The following is a 20063-nucleotide window of genomic DNA, read 5'->3' on the forward strand; positions in this document are numbered from 1 at the left end:
TGCAAGACCTGCTCGTTGGTGCGCCTCCCCTCTCTTCAGCAGTCAGATGGAGGCAGCAGAAACTCTCATTTGTGCTGCCAAAACCGATCATGAGCTCAGACCGCGCTCAACACGCACTCCGGGCTCATTTCTATCCAACGCGCAGACAGAAAGACACCTGTGCCGTCCGCCGTTCTCCCGTTTGGATTAGCATGGCCACGGATCGTCTGATTGATTGATCATGTCTAGCAAGCTGCAAATGAAACGACGACGAACTGCTCAACTCTACTGTGAGAATTGTTTTTAATGTATTTTAAAATAGTAGTATTGTCTATATATTGTAAAAAATAACAATAATAAATTTTTCTGAAATTGTTTCTGTAGACTATGGAAACTAGTACTAGTTAGAACTAGTTTGAAGAATGTTTTTCAAGCCAATAATGTCTTGTGTTGATAGGCACAGTTTAAAATGCTTCATCTTAACTGCCCTTATCATTAATGAAATATTTGCAAAGGAAATAATTCCAACAAAACTTCTATTTTAAGTGCATTTGAATACACATTAATTTCACTGCTGCATCTGTGTTCATTATAAAATTCCTTTTTTGTGAAACAAATTTGCCAGCAAACTCTATTGCGCTGTTTTACCAATGTCATCTGATTCCTATTTTCCTATACCAGGCAGTTTATATGTACAGATTTACAAGTAGATTACCTTGGCAAAAATAAAGTGGAATGATGATATTTTTAGGGATATAGTCTATTATAATCACTCCTGCTTTTTGTGGATTTATTCACTACTGGGCTAGTTCCCACGAATAGTGGGGAGCCACTGTACTAAAGGATTTAAAAAAAACACTCAGAGATTAACACTCCTCGCCAGTTGTGAGATTAGAAATCCCTTAAATGTTGGCTGAAGCCCTTCTAATGAGTGTGTGTTGAGTTGTAATCATCCTCAACAACAACCCTCAGCTCATTAAACAGCTGCACCGTGTCATATGTTGTCCTAGTGGAGAGTGCAAACGTGCAGTTTACAATGAACCGATAACATAATAAATATTCATATTTACGCGGATGGTAGTTAGCGCTTCTGATTGTTTTTCCTGTTTATTCTAGCGTGACATGTTAGTTGGACGAGTCACAGTGACAGATTCCTTCTACGGCTGCACACTCACAAAGTGAACGAATGCTGCCTTGTGGTTTATTTGGTCGGCTGGGCAGGAAGACTTCAAGTTGTCCTACCAAGCCCCCCCCCCTGTCACCTTGAAATAGTGGAAGAACTTTGCTTGATGTGAAAACCATGCTTCTTTTGGCAACCTCAAATCTTGAGGTAATGCTGCAAATATGAGAAGGAGGATGAGCAAGCGCCATCTGACTGTTTAGACTTCAGAGCAGGAAGAATTTTTGTTGTAGCATCGGGAATGTGGGAGTGTGTTCTGGCACCCTTTGTGACCGTCTTTTTTGAGAGGGCATCGTTTATTTGTTGGGATTTACAAGTTAGCAAACACTAACTGGCACTTTCATTGTCATCCGCATTCATCATTCCATCAAGTCATTTTCCCGATGGCCAATGATTTGCCTTTCTATTCCACGTGGTGACTTTTCAAATGTGTTCTTGCTAAAAAACACCCAGTATGTTTTTTAACTCAAGATCAATCTGCCGTCTTTTTTTTTGATTGGCAGTCCATAAATTACAGCATGACAAATGAGAACTTTCCACTTTCTTTAAACCGCATGCCATCAGTTTGATCCGTCCGTACTGACGGCACAGACTCCATTTTGTTAAAGACCGGCTTGCGAAAATAAATATTTCACGATATCATCAACTTTACAGCAGTGCCTGGTGCTTAGTCCATTTGCAGACGTGGGGTTGTGTCTTGAAGCGCACGAGCGGGGAGTGACTCATGATAGAAGTTGACGACGTGAGCAGAATCAAGCTACGACATGCCATGTTCGCACCCTGGATTTCATCAGAAAGTGATGACAGTTATTTTTTGTTCACATAATCAACAACCAAGAACGGGCATGTGCCAAGTTCAAGCACTGCCACCGCTTTCACATTCAAACACAAAATGAAAGAAACGGCATTGTGAAACATTACTATGACCTTGTGCCCCGTGAAATCTGCCTAGTAACAAGGAAAAAAAAACTTCTGTTCTAGTTCCAGTTCTATAAAATGATATTGCCCAGTTAAGTAAAGTTTTGAATGAGATCTGAGAAGGACTTTTCTTAATTTTGTTTTTCCCCCCCATAGAAAAATACCACAAGCCCGTTGCCAGAAGCTGCGAGGCCGGTGAGCTGCTGCTAATGTGTAAGTAATTGAGCTTTTATTTTCACCGAGACTTTTATTGCTGTTTCATTGCGAAAAACCATATGCGGCCATACAGAGAAGCGGGATGTATTATTTTATTTTTATTATTTAGCAGGGGAGACCACTGGGCAGCAGTTTTCTTTCGCCCTGAGACATTAATACAGACATTTTACGCCCCCCCCCACTTTCTCCAAATAAAGTGGTTTTGACTAACGCTCCATTTATCTCCCAAAATAGTGGTAATAAACCCAAATGACCTTCTTTTACCTGCAATTACGCCGCCTCGTCCTCACTTGCCGCACAGTAGGATCCATCTTCAGCTGTTCTCTGCTTGTTATTAATGTCACATTGGCTTTAAAGTAAAACATACACGCCTACACGCGTGTGCAAATAGACACGGCAGCACATCTGTGATCCATATGGCACGGTGGGCTTCCCCAGACAGACGTCATATTTACACAAGCGGTTTAACATTGCTTCGACTTTTTATCGTCTTGTTTTTCTTTGAGCGTGTTTGTTGAACAGATTAGAAGCGGTCAGATTCCTGGGATGCGGACGTCGTTCATCAACGACAAAAAGGACACCGGAGCAATTCCGGGTCGACAGAATTTGCCAAAAATGGACTTTGTATGTTTGGCGCTCAGCCGTGACGACTTTTTCGATCAATAACTTGTTGACGGGTTTGAAAATGCTCCAACTTGGTCCGATTGTACAAACATTGTGTTTACTTCCTTATGTGGGCTGCACTTTGTTTTTCTTCCCACCACTGGGCCGCAGCCAAGTCACACTCGCAGGAGGTCTCGCTTTATTTACGCGGCTATAAACACGAAGACATAATGCCTTTGCGTGAGAGTCAAGCACCTGCGCATTGTCATAGAAACGCAGAGGGCATGTTTTAGTCGTGACGCTAAACAGAGCACGACGAGCTCAAGAAATAGAAATTGTTTTCGCAATCAGCTGCAGGCACTCTGACAAGAACGCTAACTAAAAGAAGCTAACTTTTAGCTGTTGTGTCATGTTTAAATGAAAATTTCTTGAGCAGTTGAGCAGCTATTGAAGGACTCTGAGCTGTTTTATTGGAACCCGTGCACTTTTCATGACCTTTTTTTCTCACACAATCTGCCTGTTAGCACTGGCGTCGACTTTATTAAACAAGCCCGGACCAAAACTGACATCACTCATCACAGCTGTCGCCGACTGAAATCTCGATGAGTTCACGGCATTTTCTGATGTGATATGCAATTGACGCCCTCGCAACTTTTGGGTTTGCCTAACAATGCCGCAGACGCTTTAAAAACTATATTTTGTCACCTATTGTGAGTGGTTCTGGAAAAAATCCCCCCATGCTAGATAGGGATTGACTGTCTTGGCGTCAAATCACCTTGTTTGATTGCAAACTGTTTCAACTGAGAACACCGTTTGCATTAAAAATGATGAAGGGCTGCCAAATAAGTCACCTTTTCCCTTTCCCTGTGAGAGAATGTTCGTGAGGGGCTCTTGTTTTCTTAACTGATTGGCCAATACGTAATAATGTACCTAACTGCTAACATGCTAAGTGATGTCATGTTTTCCTGGCTGGGCTCCAACACTCCTCGGCTGCAAAGAAAAAGTACATTCCGCAGCGTTACGGGTCCGCTCTTGTAATTTTTGCTTTTTTACTTTTTATCGCTCAGCGCTGCTTGTCCACCTGTGTCAATATGCCAAGGGTGTTCATTCATGAGCTCCACCATGATCCTCACCGGGTTCAAAAAAATAAAGCCGTGCAGCAGCCCCCCTTTGAGGATCGGTGTTTTGTTTTCAGTGTTGAATTACAGCGTAACTGTTATTCTGACCTCGTCTTTTATGTTAAAACGACCACCCACACGTGCCGCGTCGCTAATATTAGGAAGCTTCGCATTGACACGCAAGAGAATAAATATTCCAATGATCCGTTGCTTTGCAGAACGCCGTGAAGGATCGATGAGCTTCTCCCGCCAAATGCCTGCTTCATCTCAGCATGTTGTGGTACAAGCATGGCAGAACTACTCAGTCGGACCAGCACCTTTTCAACCTGTGGAGCTTCTCTAAAGTCCAAGCGGTGGTCTTCCTGCTTGGTCTGACTCTGACCTTCCTCATCATGGCTTCCTACGTCCTGACGTGGGACAAGAAAGGACTTCTTCTCACGCCCTCGCCCTATCATTTAAAAGTCGCCGACGTGCCGAGCAACACCACAGCGGCGGTGGCGGTATCTTCGGCCGTGGGCCTCTCCTTGAAAAGGAATTCCATAGACATGGAGCGGTTGACCAGGTTGATCCGGTCCAAACTAGAATACCCAGCTCGGAGGGTTCCTAATGAGAAGGACGTCATCGGGACGGACTCCCATGTGAGTACAAGTCTAAATTTAGGTTTCACATCACATTATTTTAAAACACATTCTAATTGTAATATGGTATTTTTTATGATCTATGCATTTTTTTAATGTCTGATCATTTCCGACTAATTTAAAACCCATATGTTTGACCGATCTCCTCCACAGTTGTTCTCCACAATTCCCCGTCACTTCCTGCCAGGCGTCAAAAGCCCGTGTTGGTACGAGGACGTTCCCGCGGAAAAGAGTCGAGATCCGTACGACGGAAACCTGTTCGCCGTGCGCTCCAAGAACTTCAAGATGGTGTGCGACCGCCTGGCGTCCGCTTTCCGGCGGAGCGACAATGGCGGCGGGCTGTCGCGCCTGCGCTGTCTGCCGTACTTCTACATCATCGGGCAGCCCAAGTGCGGCACCACCGACTTGTTCCACAGGCTGCTGCTGCATCCTGACGTCAAGTTCAACATCATGAAGGAGCCGCACTGGTGGACGAGGAAACGATTTGGTGAGGCACCACAGGTGGCAAAAGTATTCACACCCTGTACTTCAAAACGTTTTGTTTCTGCAGGTTACATCCGCTTCAAAGATGGCTTCCAGGAAAGTTTCCCAGTGGAAGATTACCTGGACCTGTTTGATTTGGCTGCGTACAACATCCAAGGATCAAGCGCCGGGAATTCCCCCAGAGACCGACACCGCCTCGCGCAGCTCATAACAGGTGAACACGTGCGGGTGTGGCCGCCGCCATGGGCTTTGTACACACACAATGCTCGGATTACTCCCAAAGTTCATGTTTGACTCTATCCCACTCAAGTGGCTCACATGCAAGCAGATGGAAACACAATCATATCAAATTGTGAATATTTCGCGGTTACAGTGGAACAACTCAGACTTTTCCGTGCAACTGGGATGCGTCGGGCTGACTCAAAACCATCCAACTTTAGAGTTCATAAAAATGACTTTATTCTCGAGATGAAGCTTCAACGGCTACACATTAAAATGAAAGAAACACAGCTGAAAAAAAAAATTTTGAAATGACTTTCAAGGTGAAGCCAGCGCATCCACTATGTGGGACAACAAAGCGTGGAGCTATCTCCATGGCGACAGGGAGGAGGCGGAGCCACCCTTCCTGGCTCAGGACTTTATCCACACGGTGCAGCCCGATGCCAAAATCATCATCATGCTACGAAACCCCACCGAGAGGTAACCCCAACTAGCACCTCTTGGTGATAAATGTTTCTAAATAAAAACATTATAAATAAAACATTGCTCTCCATCCCCAGGTTATACTCAGACTACTTGTACTTCAAGACGGCCAACAAGTCAGCGGAGGACTTCCATCAGAAGGTGGTTGAGTCTGTGCAGCTCTTCCAGTCCTGCCTGTCGGAGAGTTCGCTTCGATCCTGCGTCTACAGCACCGGCCTCTCCAACTCCATGCCGGTCAGCAGAATCACACTTTTCGTTATGGCGTGAACTTCATGTCAGTGGTTAGTTTTGAATTATGGCTCCTCCTAGCGGATTTTACTTGTCAGTGCATCAGGAAGTTCAAGCTTTTTTATTTCCATTTAGAAAACTAATAACGTAACCGAAATCTTTCAAGGCCTCTAATAGCATCATTTTGCTTCCACGCAGGTCAGACTGAATCTGGGCATATATATCGTCTTCCTGCTGGACTGGCTGACGGTGTTCCACAGAGAGCAGATTCTGGTTCTGCGGCTGGAGGACTACGCGGCAAACCTTCTAGGGACCTTAGAGAAAGTGTTCAACTTTCTGAATGTAGGTATGTAATCCTGGAATGACAATTATAATCAATTAGAAAGACAACAAAAGTTTTTTTAATATTTACCGCCTTCCCCGTTGTGGTCAGGTCCTTTGTCCCAGCAAGCGGAGACGGCACTGACCAAGCGGCCGCTGTCCAATACCCGACGCGCGGCCGACAGGAGCCTGGGCCCCATGCTGCCGTCCACTCGGAACCTTCTGTGGGAATTCCACCAAGCGTTCAACACAAAGCTGGCCACCGTGCTGGACAACCAGGCCTTCCTGTGGAGTAACACATGACCTCCTACTTTTGAAAAAGACACTTGGGTGATGTGTGTTTGATTTAAATGTCTTATTTATTTCTTTTGTCCTAAAAAAATTTTTTATAAACATGACTGGAAAAACAAGTCAGCCCGACTATGGTGTGTGGTGATGTCAAGCAGTAGAAGCTCCAAAATACTCACACTTTACCTAAATGTTTCCAGTTACACTTCTGAATCCCTTAACCAATAATTCCAAGATGGAGTTAGATTAATGAAGGCGTACCTAATGTTGTGTCCGGTGAGTGTGGAACTAATGCATTCACCGCAATTAAATCTAACAGGGCGGAATGGAGGGCAGCGGGGAATATGAGTCCGACCCCGTGAGATGAATTTTCCTCAATTATCTCAACTGGCCCACGATCATTTAGGAGCTGAAAATAATGGACGTGTGAGTGCTTCGTGATGCGATAGAAAAAGTTGATAAGAGTCCGTATAGCTTTTAAACTGCACATAGGAGTCAATTTAATTAGACCTCAATTAAATGTCTCCTCCATTAAGGCTTCTAAAGTGACAATTACCAGTTTGTCATCAGCCAAGGAAGAAAATCAGCATTGACAAGCAATCGTCATCACTGGCTGGTATTGACTAGATGTCCTCCTCAAAGGTTGTCAAGCGTTGTGACAAACTGATAAGGTGACCCTTTGAGCTACACCACTTAATAGTTCGGCCCCATTCTGCCGGGTTTTTTGGGGCTGTTGTCAAAAGAATTGCTTTCGCTCCATCTTGCGGCATCCTGTTGCCAAGGAGACCGAGGGAAGCAGCTTCATTTAGAACAGGGCTCACCAATCGTTTTGAAACAGAGAGGTGCTTCCTGGGTTATGACAAATAACTATAAATATGCAATATGTTTTATACTTAATATCAATGATAGTTTTGCAAATAATCTCCGAAAAAAATCACAATGTCCCATCACTGAGGGCTACTCTTGCGGTCCTACCTGGTTCCTCAGTGACCCCTGATTTAATTTTCGGAAAGACTGTAGCCCTGACTCATGGAAAAGTAGCTCTTTGCCACCACCTTGTGGCATCTAAAGCTGATTTAAAACTTCTAAGGAGCAGGGACACTTGTTTGCCAGCTTGTCGCTAGGCGGATTTTGCAGGGGGGGCATTAACATTTGTGCCCCACACAGCAGCGAAAGGACACAAGGAAACATTCGTGATGATAAGGCGAGTATTCTCATTACTTTTCACAATTTCATATACTCAAAAAACGTCTTGGTTGTTCTTAGAAGTGGCTGTTTTTATGCTCGCAGGCACCTGATTGGCTGAAATGATCTGCTACACGAACGTGTGTGCGCACACACACTTGTATCATCTGCCGCTTAATGAGTGTGAAATGTGAGCAGTGGACCAATAGAAGGAGGCTTGCTGCTTCACAGCAGGTGATGATGATGATGTTGTTTTTCTTCTGCCCGCATGAACCGCCGACATTATTCCGTGTTTCTATTTCCAGATGTGGCCTCACACAAAAAGCAAGACAAAATATGTGTACACACCCCACCACAAATGTCACCTTTTGTGATGTATAAAAAATAGAAGCTAAAATTTATTCATCACTCAACTGGAAAAAAATATTCTTGAGAGGGCAAATAACTGATATCATGTGATTGCACAAGTTTGCACACCCTCTTATAGATGAGTAAGGCTGTATACTGAATTAGTTAAACACATGTTGATTTTAATTTAGAAAAGAAATCTATCAAACATGGTAAAATCTGTTTTGGTCAAGGTTAAACTTTTTTTCACATCAAAACTCAAATCTAGTCTCATTCATTCCCTGCTAATTCCTCATCTCGTTTCCAGTTATTTTAAGTACTTATTGACATCTTTTATGTGCAGGACATTGAACAGACCAGTGAGCAGTCCTCCTGGTGATTAGTAATTCTTCTTTTTGAAAGCAGCTCGCGAGCTCAATCGTAGGTTTAACCTTCTCATTCAGCGCTGAGGTGTCTTTCAATCAAACATCCTGATGGATTCCCGCTAAGCTGAGAGCTCTTGACCGACTGAAACAATATCCAAGGGGCTCTGTTGTGTCACCATAGATTCCCAATCCCTCCCCGATGGTTCCCCGATAATCGGCTCACGATGTATTGTTGCATTGCGCGCGTGCTCGGTGTTACTGACTGAATACAACATTGATACTCTCGACTTTTTTAGCCTGAACCTCATCTGTCTTATGGTGGGGAATCTATTTAATGATCGAAATTTTAGGTTATGTAGGCACCACCTTCACCCACTGGCATAAAAACAAAGCTTTGGAATTTTGTGTTGACTCCTTTTGGAATTCAATTCGATTCAAGTCAAAATGGTCGACTTCTTGTTCAAATATTCGTCGCTTAAAAGGTTATAACACCGCGACTACAAATGTTAATGTCTAGCCTGTTAATGGCATTTTACATTATGTGTAGCATTAAGCTAGTGGGGGCATCTGACTAGAGATGCTAATTGGTAGCCTGTTAATTGTGTTTTCACATTTCGTGTTAGCATTAAGCTAGTGGGGGCATCTGACTAGAGATGCTAATTGCTAGCCTGTTAATAGTGTTTTACATTATTAGTTAGCATCAAGCTAGTGGGGGCTTCCATAAGGCAGAGCTGAGTTTAATAATGTGAAAATCTATTTTTTGCTCGACAGCAAACTTCAACACTGTGTGGCAATAAACCCCCTGAAGCCTCTTTTATTAAGAATTTATTTATGTGCTGCCCGACTGCTGCTCATTGTGACCTGGCTTCAGTTGAGTCCTGTGGTAAAAAAGGCCACAACCAATAATCCACAGATTCTCATAAAATACACCACTAAGCATGGCTTTTCCGAAATTCAGTGTAGCGTGGCCCACGGAGGATAAGACGCTTCCTCACCTGTTGATATAAAAAAAAAAATCCTTTCTCTGTCAGTTATGATGCGACCCTCTCTGGTCTCAATTATGTGTCAGATAACTGTCAGGGTGCCTCCCCCCCCTTCTTGACACCGTTTTATCTCACATCACTTTTGACGGAAACGTAATGGGAAAAGTGGATATAAAGTCGTATAGCATGTCACACGTTTTGATTTGTGGCGAGAAGACAGGCTCGCTTTATAGACTACTTGCACCAGGCCAAAGGGGGAAAAACACATCCTTTGATTACATGTCAGAGTGAGTGGGAGGTCTGCATGCGATGTTGTATTAATGAGGGCGGGGGCATCTTTGTGAATCTGCGCCTTGTGTGAACTGTTCAATCAGGCCTGGTTGGTGAGCCAGCATGCTAATTGCATGACAGCAGCAGCAGCATTTCTTAGTGCCGCAGGGGTGAGGCTACATAATACACGATACAACATTTCTTCATAAATTGCTCCTCAAATGCGCTTCATGTAAGTCATAATAAGACAAACATACAAGAAAATTTAAAGCCGCCATTCTCACTTTTGCCGGCTGCAAGACAAAAATGCGTCTAACGAGGCGTGAAGCTCAAGATAATTAAGTTATTGTAATCCGAAGCCTCTAAAAACAAAATTTATGGGAGAGCCACTTTTCATCTGCAGGGAGTTCTCGAAAAAAAAATCAAGCGCCAGAAGCAAAAACAAGCAGAGCATTCCGCTACAGAAATAGACAATCTGTTCTGATTCTTGTTATTATGAGCTGTGATGGGAGGAGGAGGAGGAGGGGGGGGGGGGGGTACTTTGACATACGACTCCGACATTCCCACGAGTTGCAAGACATTCTGGCATTCCTTTATCGGAAATGCTACAGCGCAGTTATTTGAAACGAAAAGTCCTATTTTCTATTAAGCACCTTCACTATTTCCAGAATGCAGCAGCAAGATCAGCATGACTTCATCTTCAAGCCAGAAGTTCATCGAGGATGATGATGATGAGTGGGAAGGTGTAGAGTCTCTCTATTGTTTTTTCTTCTTCTTCTTTTTTCGCACTCTGCAATCAAGACCATTTTTAAGCAAACACTGCTGCTATATTAAAAGTCTTTGTCCCGCTGCCACATCAGCAGCAGTGGCAGAGGCAGTGGGTGGAGACCACTATTCATTAGACCTTTTCTTTCGTAATCAGTGTGGGAGATTCAAGGTGTTATTCACGCAGTTTGCTCCAGCGAACATTTGCCACCACAACAAGCGTACATGTGAAAATGTTCTGGTCAACACAAAAGCTAATTGAGATTTCATTTCCTGACCCAAGATAAAAAAAAATAACTGAAGATTTAATTATTTCCACCGAACGAGTTTTGTGTGTCGTACGCATTTATGGCACATTTAGTTTGCAACGCACAGACTTTATTGACACGTAAACGCACAAACATCACACACAATCTGATAAAAAATAAATAAATGGAAACGCTTGGTAGTCCACATTCCGATTTGTCACACGACTCACGAGGTAGAATGGATCCTTGCTACACACCGTACCGTGTTTAACCCAACATTAAAACGACTCACATGCTTGTACCCTGCATGACGTCTTCCCACAAATAGCAAAAGGTTCCCAAAGGTTTTGATGAAATGAGAGTTCATTCTCCGCAAGGCACTTTCCGACCGGTGCCTGACAGCTCCGTCGTCAGAAATTAACTTGCGTCATGTGCACAATACAGCACGTTTGACAAAATCCGCGTCTAATCCGGGATTTCCATTGAGGTTATGCTTCAATTTTAATCGCAGTTGGGTGACTCATGGCCACCATAGCTTCCTCAAAAGCAACCACCGAGACATTTCCAGAAAATACAATCACGCTTTCTGCTTCACTAGCCAAGAGATGGCTTGCTGCCGGCCGCTTGGCTGCGATCACCGGTAGCGCTGGCGGCGAGCTGGGCGTCTTGGTTCCTCCTGGCGTTGGCCTTCAACGCGGGTGATGAGGAGTCCCGCCGGTTCCTGCCAAGGATCTTCCGAGCTAGGAGGCCGCAGGTTTTTCTGTACTGGTGGCGGAGCAGCGAGTAGACGAAGGGGTCGCTGGCCGCTTTGCCGTACATCAGACATTTGGACAGCACCCCCCAGTGAGCATTGACGTGCTCCGGGGAGAACAGCTCGACCAATCTGTCGCGAATAGAGTGAGAAAATAGTCAAACGGGAAGAGCAGATGGAAAAGTATCAGGCAGTTGTGGCTTAATACTTGAGTGAAAAAATACTCAACTCAGTGACTTTCTAGTTTGCTCATTTACGCCCCCTGGGGGCAGTTATAAGACAGACAGATATTCAATTCTTCTCTCAGCTCATCAGTGCGGCACTAATATTAGTCGTTCTATGCTGAGGATAAAGAAGATCAGTACAGGAAAGGCTTGTATTTGACATTTCCTACTATTGGATGAGTTTAATTAGCATGAAAGACTCAAATTAGCCGCCCAGTGGCAATCTATCCATTGAAGTGTCATGACAATGTCTGCAAATGTCAGCTCGTCGTAATGCGTTCAAATGTGAGGAACAAGCAGACGCATTGTTTGCCGGCTAATCTGTCCTCTTAATTACTCGAAGCTCCTCCGTTCTGCCGGACGGCTATTTCCATCCCACCCAATCTAGCAGCTTGTGACAGGTCGCCGGCGCTAATGCACGCGGCCAAGTGCTAATGAACGCTACCGATTGCCAGGCTGACTCATTTGCTAGCCGACTTTCATCCACCCCGGCAAGGATTAAGCGTGCCGAGAAGATCGATGGGGGGGAGAGTGAGATCTTATTGTCCCTATGACGGGATCAGGTATCAGCACAAGAAGGAGAGCCTCGTAAATTCAATTTGAATCCAAGTAAAGCGCTATTCTGGTGGCCGTGAGTAGCCATTGGCGTTATCGGAGCTTAATCGGTCCTTATCAATTCTGATCGGTGATTCCAGTGATTATGCTCCATAGTCTCAAGTCAGTTTGAATTGAGCGCCTTAAAGGGAAAGTCAACCACTCTTAACTTGTTGTGACATCGATTTTTCTCACCTGGTGATGACGTACGGGGTGAAGCACAGCACAAATGTACCGATAAACGTGCTGATCTTGTTGGTGGACCGCTGCCTCCTTTGCTTCTGCTCGTCCAGGCACTTCTGACGAACACTGCAGAGTAAATCAGGTGATGAAGCAATGTAGGTAAGGAAGGAGAATTATTTCGGTTCAAAGTCTCTTAACCTGGGATGGATATCGACAAGTAGCAGCAGGGTCTGCATGGTGATGATGTCGATACGCTTGCAGTGGAACCTGGCCACTTGGAGCACTTTCAAGTAGGTCACGCACATGGCCACGAGGGCGAGCAGAAAGCTGAGCCCATGCAGGGCCACGGTGAAGACGACAAAGTGCAGGCCGCCCCCCTTGGCCCTGGCGCCGCGCAGGGTGCACGATGCGTACAGCTGATGGTAGCCCACCCACGAGCAGCAGGAGGCGGCGGTGGAGAAGCACAGCGAGTGCGCCCAGGTGTAGCCCAGCGCCGCCACCGCGTCCCGGTGTCGCACCCTGGAGTGGTAGCTGAGGGGGAAGACCACCGCTACCCATCGGTCGATGCTGAGCGCCGCCATGGTCAGCATGGAGTTGGTGGTGAGGAAGGTATCCAGAAAGCCCGCTGTCTGGCACAGACTTCCTCCTCCGCGCTGCTGCTGGCTGGACATGAGGAGCCCCGCCAAGGTGAGGGGCATGTTGGAGACGCTCTGCAACAGGTTGCAGAAGGTCAAGTTGAGGATGAAGAGAGCAGGGGCTTGCTTGCGGATCTCCGCGTTGTGCACGAAGCAGATCAGCACCAGAAGGTTGGACAGCAGCGACACCGCGATGATCGCCAGCAACAACGCGGCGCACGCCGCGTCCGCGACGTGCATGGTGCTGCCTCCTCCTCGAACCTCGCTCCGCTCTGCCGTCGGCTCAATACTCACATCGTGCGCACTGAACTCCCAGGAACGAGCTGGCTGAGGCTTCCCAAGCTTTGACTGGATCCCGCTGGCTCATGCGCAAATTTGCATCGACGCAAAAAGCATCCTTCGAACAGAAAAAAGTACTCCAAGCATCTCTTTCTGCCAGCGAGTGAGCGCGTCTTTTCCGTCAGTGCATCACAGGACAGAGCATCCCCCTGTATTTAAAAATAGACCCATTTGATTTGGCATGGGAAATAAATAGCAGCAGACGCACTACTGCGTGGCTGCGGGCTGATGTCACGTACAACGTCAGCGGAGCTGTACTTTAAAAAAAAAAACACCCCACCAAACATGAGTGACTTAACCATTATGGCACTTTCTTTGTTATTGTTGGAATTGAAGAACTCTGAGAGGTTTGCTCATGTTTTCTGCAAATCCTTCGTGGAAAAAAAAGGAAGAAAGCAAAACAATCAGAAAGTACAGTGAAACCAAAATCTCCAAACCTTTGACGCTTTGAAAGAGTAACTTTTTGCAATTATTGTACAGTGCTGTGAATTTTACCATGACAGGAATTTGGTCTTATTTATTTATTCATTTATAAACATTGATGAATGAATTTATTAATGACGAAATGTTTGAAAGAGCACAAAAAATCGACCAAAAAATCTGCATCTTAGTTCATAAATTTAGACTGGCTCTCAGAGGATTTAAGGCCAAAAAAAAAAAACCGAGTTCCCAAATATGGTTCCTAGCTCTGTAAAGGGTTAAAATGCCTCAACACTTGATCTCAAACCACAGTTTCATCTCAGTGCGATAGACCTGATTAATGTTGTCTCATGTGTCACTTTGAATTCATCGGGGACATTTCCATCTACTGCGTTGGTGGCATCGCCTTTGGCACTGGCACTACAGTACGCGAAGCTTGGTGGGGTGGGGGGGGGGGGGGGGCATGCCATGGCACGTTTTCACATGCGTGTGACGTCAAACCTTTGTAATCGCTGGTGTGGGCGTTTGCCATCAACTTCTGGGCACGTGTGGCCATGGCGACCAACCTCGCTGTGATCTCCTGTGCAGTTTGGATCATGGGGAATCACATTGCACACGCTCATGTGGTCTTTTCCTCGCCCCCAGAAAAAACAACATCCAACATAGAAATGGTGATTTTGCTAGATGCAGGATGTATGGCGTTGATACTTTATGATCCTCTCCATTTTTAAGTGCTTTGCTGCCATGCTGCTGCAGCAATATGAAATTTAAAAAAAACTTTATACTGGATGCATCAATTATTTGTGGGATTTCAAAAACCGTGTGTCCATGTGAGCCGAGTTGAACATGCTCATTATGTTAGCCGTATAGCATCTTGTTTAATCAGAATCCTTCAGTGAATACTGAGTAGTCTCATTTAACACTGTCACAAACGAACTGCGAGAAAAACGAGTCTACCCATTTTTGGCTCTGATTAATTTCAAATTAAAAGCTATATATTTTTTTTTTAATTGAAGGAGATTTCACACTGTCTGCTTGCCAGGACAAAACTAATCAGTCTATTCATTAAAACTACGTTGTCACATACTTCAGCTGTCTAGACAGCAATACATTATCACTCATGACGAATTGCCAAGAGAAAATTCTTAATGAATTCCAGAGACTTTAAAAAAAAAAAAAAAACTATGTCCCTTACACTGTGAAGGAACAGACAGGGTGTTGAAGCGCTACCTAATTTATTAGGAGACCTTTGGTGAATCTGTCTTGTCTTATTATGAAATTAAAACTATAATTCAGTATATTAAAAGCAGTTTCAAACTAAGGTTTATTATCTACTTTGAAAATAAGTTTATTAGATAAAGCCCACCACAGTCATTTCTTCCATGCGGATTTTTTTTTTAACCAATCAAATTATTTCAGACGATGACGTCACAGAGACGTACTTTCTTCCATGCGGATTTCTTTGACCAATCAAATTATTTCAGACGATGACGTCACATAGACGTCGTTTATTTTGCTAATCCACAGGTGGCCCGTCGCTAGCTTTAGCATCGAGTTGAACGAAGCAAAAAATACGTTTTTTTTTGTCGCAATGCCTCAAACTAACGTCACACTGGTGAGAACATTTCAAACTGTTTAATTTACTCAGTTACGTATCTTGTATTGACTCTGCTTTGATAATTAATGCCATGCGGCGTGTGTACAGCCATGTTTGTGATAGGTCTTGAAACGTCCAATTATGTCTCATTTGTCCCTCAATGTACTTTAATGTTGTTTCCATTTAAGTTTATCCAAATTTACATTGTGTATGCAATGTGTTTGTATAAAAAGTGCTCCAGTTGTAGTAGATGAGGATGATCCATTATGGTTCACCAATAAGAAAATTTTCAATGGTAGCTTCCCAAGTGACTGTTTCTAAAAAGCCCAAAATGCAATTTCTCCCCGAGGAAAGAGGAACAAGTTAGTCAGCGAAATGTCCTCATGTACGGGACCCAAAAGAAAGGCATCGAGCGAGCGGCCATGAATGACTCACGCCAGTGGCTCGATAAAAACACGCGTGGCCGCAGACCCAACTGGCTGTCGTCTCGCATTATTATTTGGGCCTTGCCCGGTCGCATCCACACACACTCACACACATGTGTGTTTGACCATGTCGTGATTCATAAATTGACATGTCGGCCGTTACTCAATGAATTTGTTTGAGCAATTGTAAGCGCAGGGCGTCTTTTAATCTATATTAGGAGATAAATAATAAGTCCTACATGCTTCTGATTTTCTTTCACTTTCCACGAACTATTTCTGGAGTTTTCTATGAAAACAGACTGATCATTTTTGTGTTGAATCGAAATAAGACATTTTTAAACATTTGCTTTTGCTTGACCACGGAGGAAGCAATAATGAAGTCAGTAGCTGACTATTTCTGATCAGGTGCCTCCCTCTAGTGGACAGAATAAAATAAAAGCTGCAGTGGTGTTTTGCGATGTAACCACAAGAGGGTGCGCTCAGCCATCTTTTTGCTCTCACTGCAGTTGGAAGCTGTGGCTTGTGTTGCGCTGTCGGCGCTGTCAGCACACATTAGTGATGACGTGCCATTCAAGTGATGTTCAGGTCAGTCATGAGCAGTGAAATGAACAACTGCCCTGCCTCCAGGCCGCAAAAACAAGTCAGCGTTGTTGCTCAGGGAGCACACTCACTAAACATGCCTTCGGCTTGATTTAATGTGCCAGATTTGTGAAAGTCAGGAGACATTTGGGCAGTACTATTTAGTCAGTCATGTCTTCAAGGTTTTAATATTACGACTTTATTCTCCTTAAACTGGCTGTCATATATTCCAACTTTATTCTTTTCAAATTATGACCTCTTTCATTAGGGAAAAAACTCAACTCTGTTCGAATTTTTTTTTTTTTTTTAATAACTGTTGCAAAATACCATAGTGTTTGTTTACATAAGTAAGGTAGAATACTCTCTGCATTTTCCTATATTTTTTTCTCTGCCCTCCTAAATGACCTGAAGTTTATTATTTAATTGGAGGCCAGCCATCCATCATCGCTCCTCTTCGAAGGCCTCCGCCTCTCACTCACCCCTTCATCCGCGTGGTATTTGGGGTCAAAACCACCATATCCCCGCTCGTTTGCCTTCCTCCTTTAATGGGGTGGTTGAGCGTACTGCCGACGGCGGTAAAAAGATAGCCGGGCCTTTTATACCTCCTGAATGGACATATTAGTGGCTAATGTCCTTAAAGAGGATTAGTGGATGGAAGAAAAGCGCCAAAGGGACGGCACGGCACGGCATGAAATAGGCAGGTGATAGCAGGAACGTCAGGGGAGCTTATGCTGCTTTGTGCGGCCTCCGGCTATGGGCTGGGGATTAGCCACCATTGTGAATTCTATCTCGGTCATTAAAATACACAGAAGGTGTATCAATATAGTCACGAATCTTAGCAGCAGATGAATATTTTGTTCGATATTGCACTAAGCAATAACCGAGTACAAAAGATGTCGAGGTTAAAAAGTGCAGCTCTAATGGCCGCGTGGTTAACTTGCGGCTCGAGGTCAAGAATCACAAACAAACCAAAAAAGTCAGCGTGTTTATTTGGTGTAACAGTTAATCTGCTTACTAGCCAAGTGCCGTCCGTCCAAAACAGACGTGGCTGGCAACCTTTGATGATGTCGAAATGGGAAAGCTGTTAATGATAAACAAGCATGCTTCTAAGTCTTTCAGACTTGTTTAGCCCCCTTTAAGCTATTTTTTTGGGGGGGGTTTGTTCATGCATAGACGACACACAGTCAGACCGGCTCAGCACAAAATCTGCTTGAACCGCCGCAGTGTGTCGGAAGGAAGTCAAGTGGAGGGCAAGCACCCGGTCCAGGTGACCTTTACTTGGAGACATGAAACCGAAAGGGATCCGGACGAGAAAGCTTTCAACATTTTCAGAGGAGAAAAAAAAAAATCATAATTTGTTTAAACACCAAATCTTCCAGCGATTGTCACAAGTGTGTGTTTCTTCAAAGTCCATGCCGAGGTATCTCAGACGAAGCGAGCGGCACGGCGATATAAAAGGAGCCTTGTGTGCCACTTCACGCTCCATGGCCAATTGACTTCTTTTCCCCGTTTATCAAATGAAGCCTTTAGCTAAATCTGTCATAGCATTCAAAGCTGCGGGATTATCCTCGTGTTTCTGAAGGTGTTCCTTTACCGCTCGTTCAGGTGGTCCAATAACACCCTGTGCATTTTCAAAGTGCAACCTCTGTATCTTATGAAAACGCTCCCGCAGCCCGGAAGAAATCAACTATTATGTCCCGATTAAAATCAGATTAAACAGACGGGAAGCCAGTCAATCTGTACATTTTTCTTTTAGAGCAGGAAGTTCGAGTGGCTACATTTCGACGGGAATTGTGAATTGAATTGCACTTAAAACCTTCTTTGTAAGACTAGAAGACTCCGTTACAGCATCTGCAGGTGTTCTTGTAGTGCGCGCTGCCACCACAAGAGGGCGCAACAATGCTTGTTGTAAGCGTTTTGCAACAAGCGCAGACTGGTTTGTTGGAGGTCAAAGCACTTGACTTCAATTCCTACACAACGAAAACAACTTTCTGAAACTTGCCTGGAATAAAATGTTCTGGGACTGGTCTTACAAATATATTTTCTAAAGCCAAGCTATAAATATCAGAGGAAACGCATTCCTTTGCATCTCACGCATAAGCGACTCAGTGACGGCATCGGAACGATGCCATTCTGGACGAAACAGCCCGGACAAAAAGACCCTTGTGCAGGAACACGTGTTCTCGTGGACAGCAAAAAAAAAAAAAAACGTTTTGAAAGTGTATCTCTAAACAGAATGTGACCACCACCGACGACTGACATTGTGACTTTTTTGGATGGAGATAGTTGAAGAACCTTAAGACTTGAAACGATTGTCCGGACCCCCTGTTACCGGCCTGAGGTTGAAAAGATGGGCACCTGTTGAAAACGACTAATAACGGGTTGTTCAGGTCTTTTTTTTTTGCCAAGGAGTTGACTGTATGTTTAGATGAAAGGCTTTAATTGGAAATGATAAGCTGCTGACAGACGATGTCCGTCAGTCTGTCCGCCAGTAGCGCAACAATATCCACAGGGAGATTGGTAGATAGAAGCCGCTGTCAACGAAATTCTCCGCTTTGGCCTCGCTTCAGTTGTCCCGAACGTGCGGCGTGTCCTCTCCAAACAAACAAGCATTCCTCAAGGTGAGGCTGAATCTCCGGTAGAGCAGAAATAAGATCAAATAGCGTTTCAACTTGATCGGGCACATCAAAAGACACCTGAATATTTTTCATTCTTGGGGCCAGAAAAATGGAGGATGATACGAAAGACACACAATGGGTCGACAGTGTCTGCGCAGCGCTGTTGACACAAGTGGAAATTAACTTGCTTGACTCAGATATGGCAAAAAGAGGCTCTTGTTTTTTTTTTTTTTCTGGTTTTGGCTGAGGGCCCTATTATAGACATGGAAGGTTTCCTAGCACTCTTGGACAAAAAACTGTTAGCACAGCTTGAACCCAAACCCCAATTCATTGAATTCACTGAAAATTAACACACTGAAAAACACTTTTATGTTTTCATCTATGGTCCAAATGGGACTATTTTAGCAACTTTGAAAAAAAGAATTGAGACAGACCCCTCCCAATTTTTGCCCCCGTTTTTTATACACAAAATTCATTTGAAAAAGTGCTTATTTTTGTTATTAAAATGCTCAACCATCAGTGAGCCTGAAAATGATAAGCATAAAAAAAAACCCCGAATGAACTGCTGAAAATATATGCGGCCAAACATGGAGCAATAATGCAATCATTTCAAGCGGCCATAAAAGAGCCCGAGCCTCACGTGGCTCCACCAGGACAGATGTCAAGAGATTCCAGCTTTTAACTGCGAGGCACTCACCGTCAGAGGGCCACCATTTAATTATGACACACAGGAAATTATCCCGGGAATGGGCCCCGGCCTTGATAAGAGACTCAAAGCCCCCTGGATGACAGCTCTGGAAACCTGAGAACTTATCACCAAAGTGGGGGTTGGAGGCCCGTGACAGGGCGCCTGACAATCT

General features: G+C 44.3%; 2 protein-coding genes across 6 annotated transcripts; one reads left to right on the forward strand and one right to left on the reverse strand.

The window, feature by feature from the left end:
• Positions 1–42: 42 nt before the first annotated feature.
• LOC119135056 (carbohydrate sulfotransferase 15-like) lies at positions 43–6786 on the forward strand. 4 transcript variants are annotated; one of them, XM_037272383.1, is made up of 9 exons: positions 43–269; positions 2234–2290; positions 4233–4652; positions 4806–5139; positions 5203–5349; positions 5678–5834; positions 5915–6071; positions 6264–6407; positions 6499–6666. In XM_037272383.1, exons 3-9 carry the CDS (start codon positions 4287–4289, stop codon positions 6529–6531), a joined length of 1338 nt encoding a protein of 445 aa, XP_037128278.1. In that variant the 5' UTR covers positions 43–269; positions 2234–2290; positions 4233–4286; the 3' UTR covers positions 6532–6666. The 4 variants fall into 4 exon arrangements, with proteins under 4 accessions (XP_037128278.1, XP_037128276.1, XP_037128275.1 ...); XM_037272381.1 differs by having other exon boundaries at positions 44–269; positions 2234–2294; positions 6264–6411; positions 6499–6786; XM_037272380.1 differs by having other exon boundaries at positions 45–269; positions 6264–6411; positions 6499–6786.
• Positions 6787–10946: 4160 nt separating this feature from the next.
• LOC119135145 (G-protein coupled receptor 26-like) lies at positions 10947–13760 on the reverse strand. 2 transcript variants are annotated; one of them, XM_037272515.1, is made up of 4 exons: positions 13520–13760; positions 12789–13300; positions 12603–12716; positions 10947–11721 (listed from the first exon to the last, which is right to left on the reverse strand). In XM_037272515.1, the coding sequence occupies exons 2-4, from the start codon at positions 13286–13288 to the stop codon at positions 11433–11435; spliced, it is 903 nt and encodes a 300-aa protein (XP_037128410.1). In that variant the 5' UTR covers positions 13289–13300; positions 13520–13760; the 3' UTR covers positions 10947–11432. The 2 variants fall into 2 exon arrangements, with proteins under 2 accessions (XP_037128410.1, XP_037128409.1); XM_037272514.1 differs by having other exon boundaries at positions 12789–13760.
• Positions 13761–20063: the final 6303 nt, after the last annotated feature.

This window comes from Syngnathus acus, chromosome 15 (assembly GCF_901709675.1).
Source record: "Syngnathus acus chromosome 15, fSynAcu1.2, whole genome shotgun sequence".
In the NCBI taxonomy this organism is placed as follows: domain Eukaryota; kingdom Metazoa; phylum Chordata; class Actinopteri; order Syngnathiformes; family Syngnathidae; genus Syngnathus; species Syngnathus acus.

What these genes read in the sequence shown, in the direction of transcription:
- LOC119135145 (XM_037272514.1), bottom strand. Translation starts at nt 13,465, where the DNA reads ATGCACGTCGCGGACGCGGCGTGCGCCGCGTTGTTGCTGGCGATCATC. An exon ending in CTTGTCGATATCCATCCCAG is followed by an intron (nt 12,717 to 12,788) that starts GTTAAGAGACTT and finishes TTTACTCTGCAG; the next exon opens with TGTTCGTCAGAAGTGCCTGG. An exon ending in ACCCCGTACGTCATCACCAG is followed by an intron (nt 11,722 to 12,602) that starts GTGAGAAAAATC and finishes TATTCGCGACAG; the next exon opens with ATTGGTCGAGCTGTTCTCCC.
- LOC119135056 (XM_037272381.1), top strand. Translation starts at nt 4,287, where the DNA reads ATGTTGTGGTACAAGCATGGCAGAACTACTCAGTCGGACCAGCACCTT. An exon ending in GTGGACGAGGAAACGATTTG is followed by an intron (nt 5,140 to 5,202) that starts GTGAGGCACCAC and finishes TTGTTTCTGCAG; the next exon opens with GTTACATCCGCTTCAAAGAT. An exon ending in CTACGAAACCCCACCGAGAG is followed by an intron (nt 5,835 to 5,914) that starts GTAACCCCAACT and finishes CTCCATCCCCAG; the next exon opens with GTTATACTCAGACTACTTGT.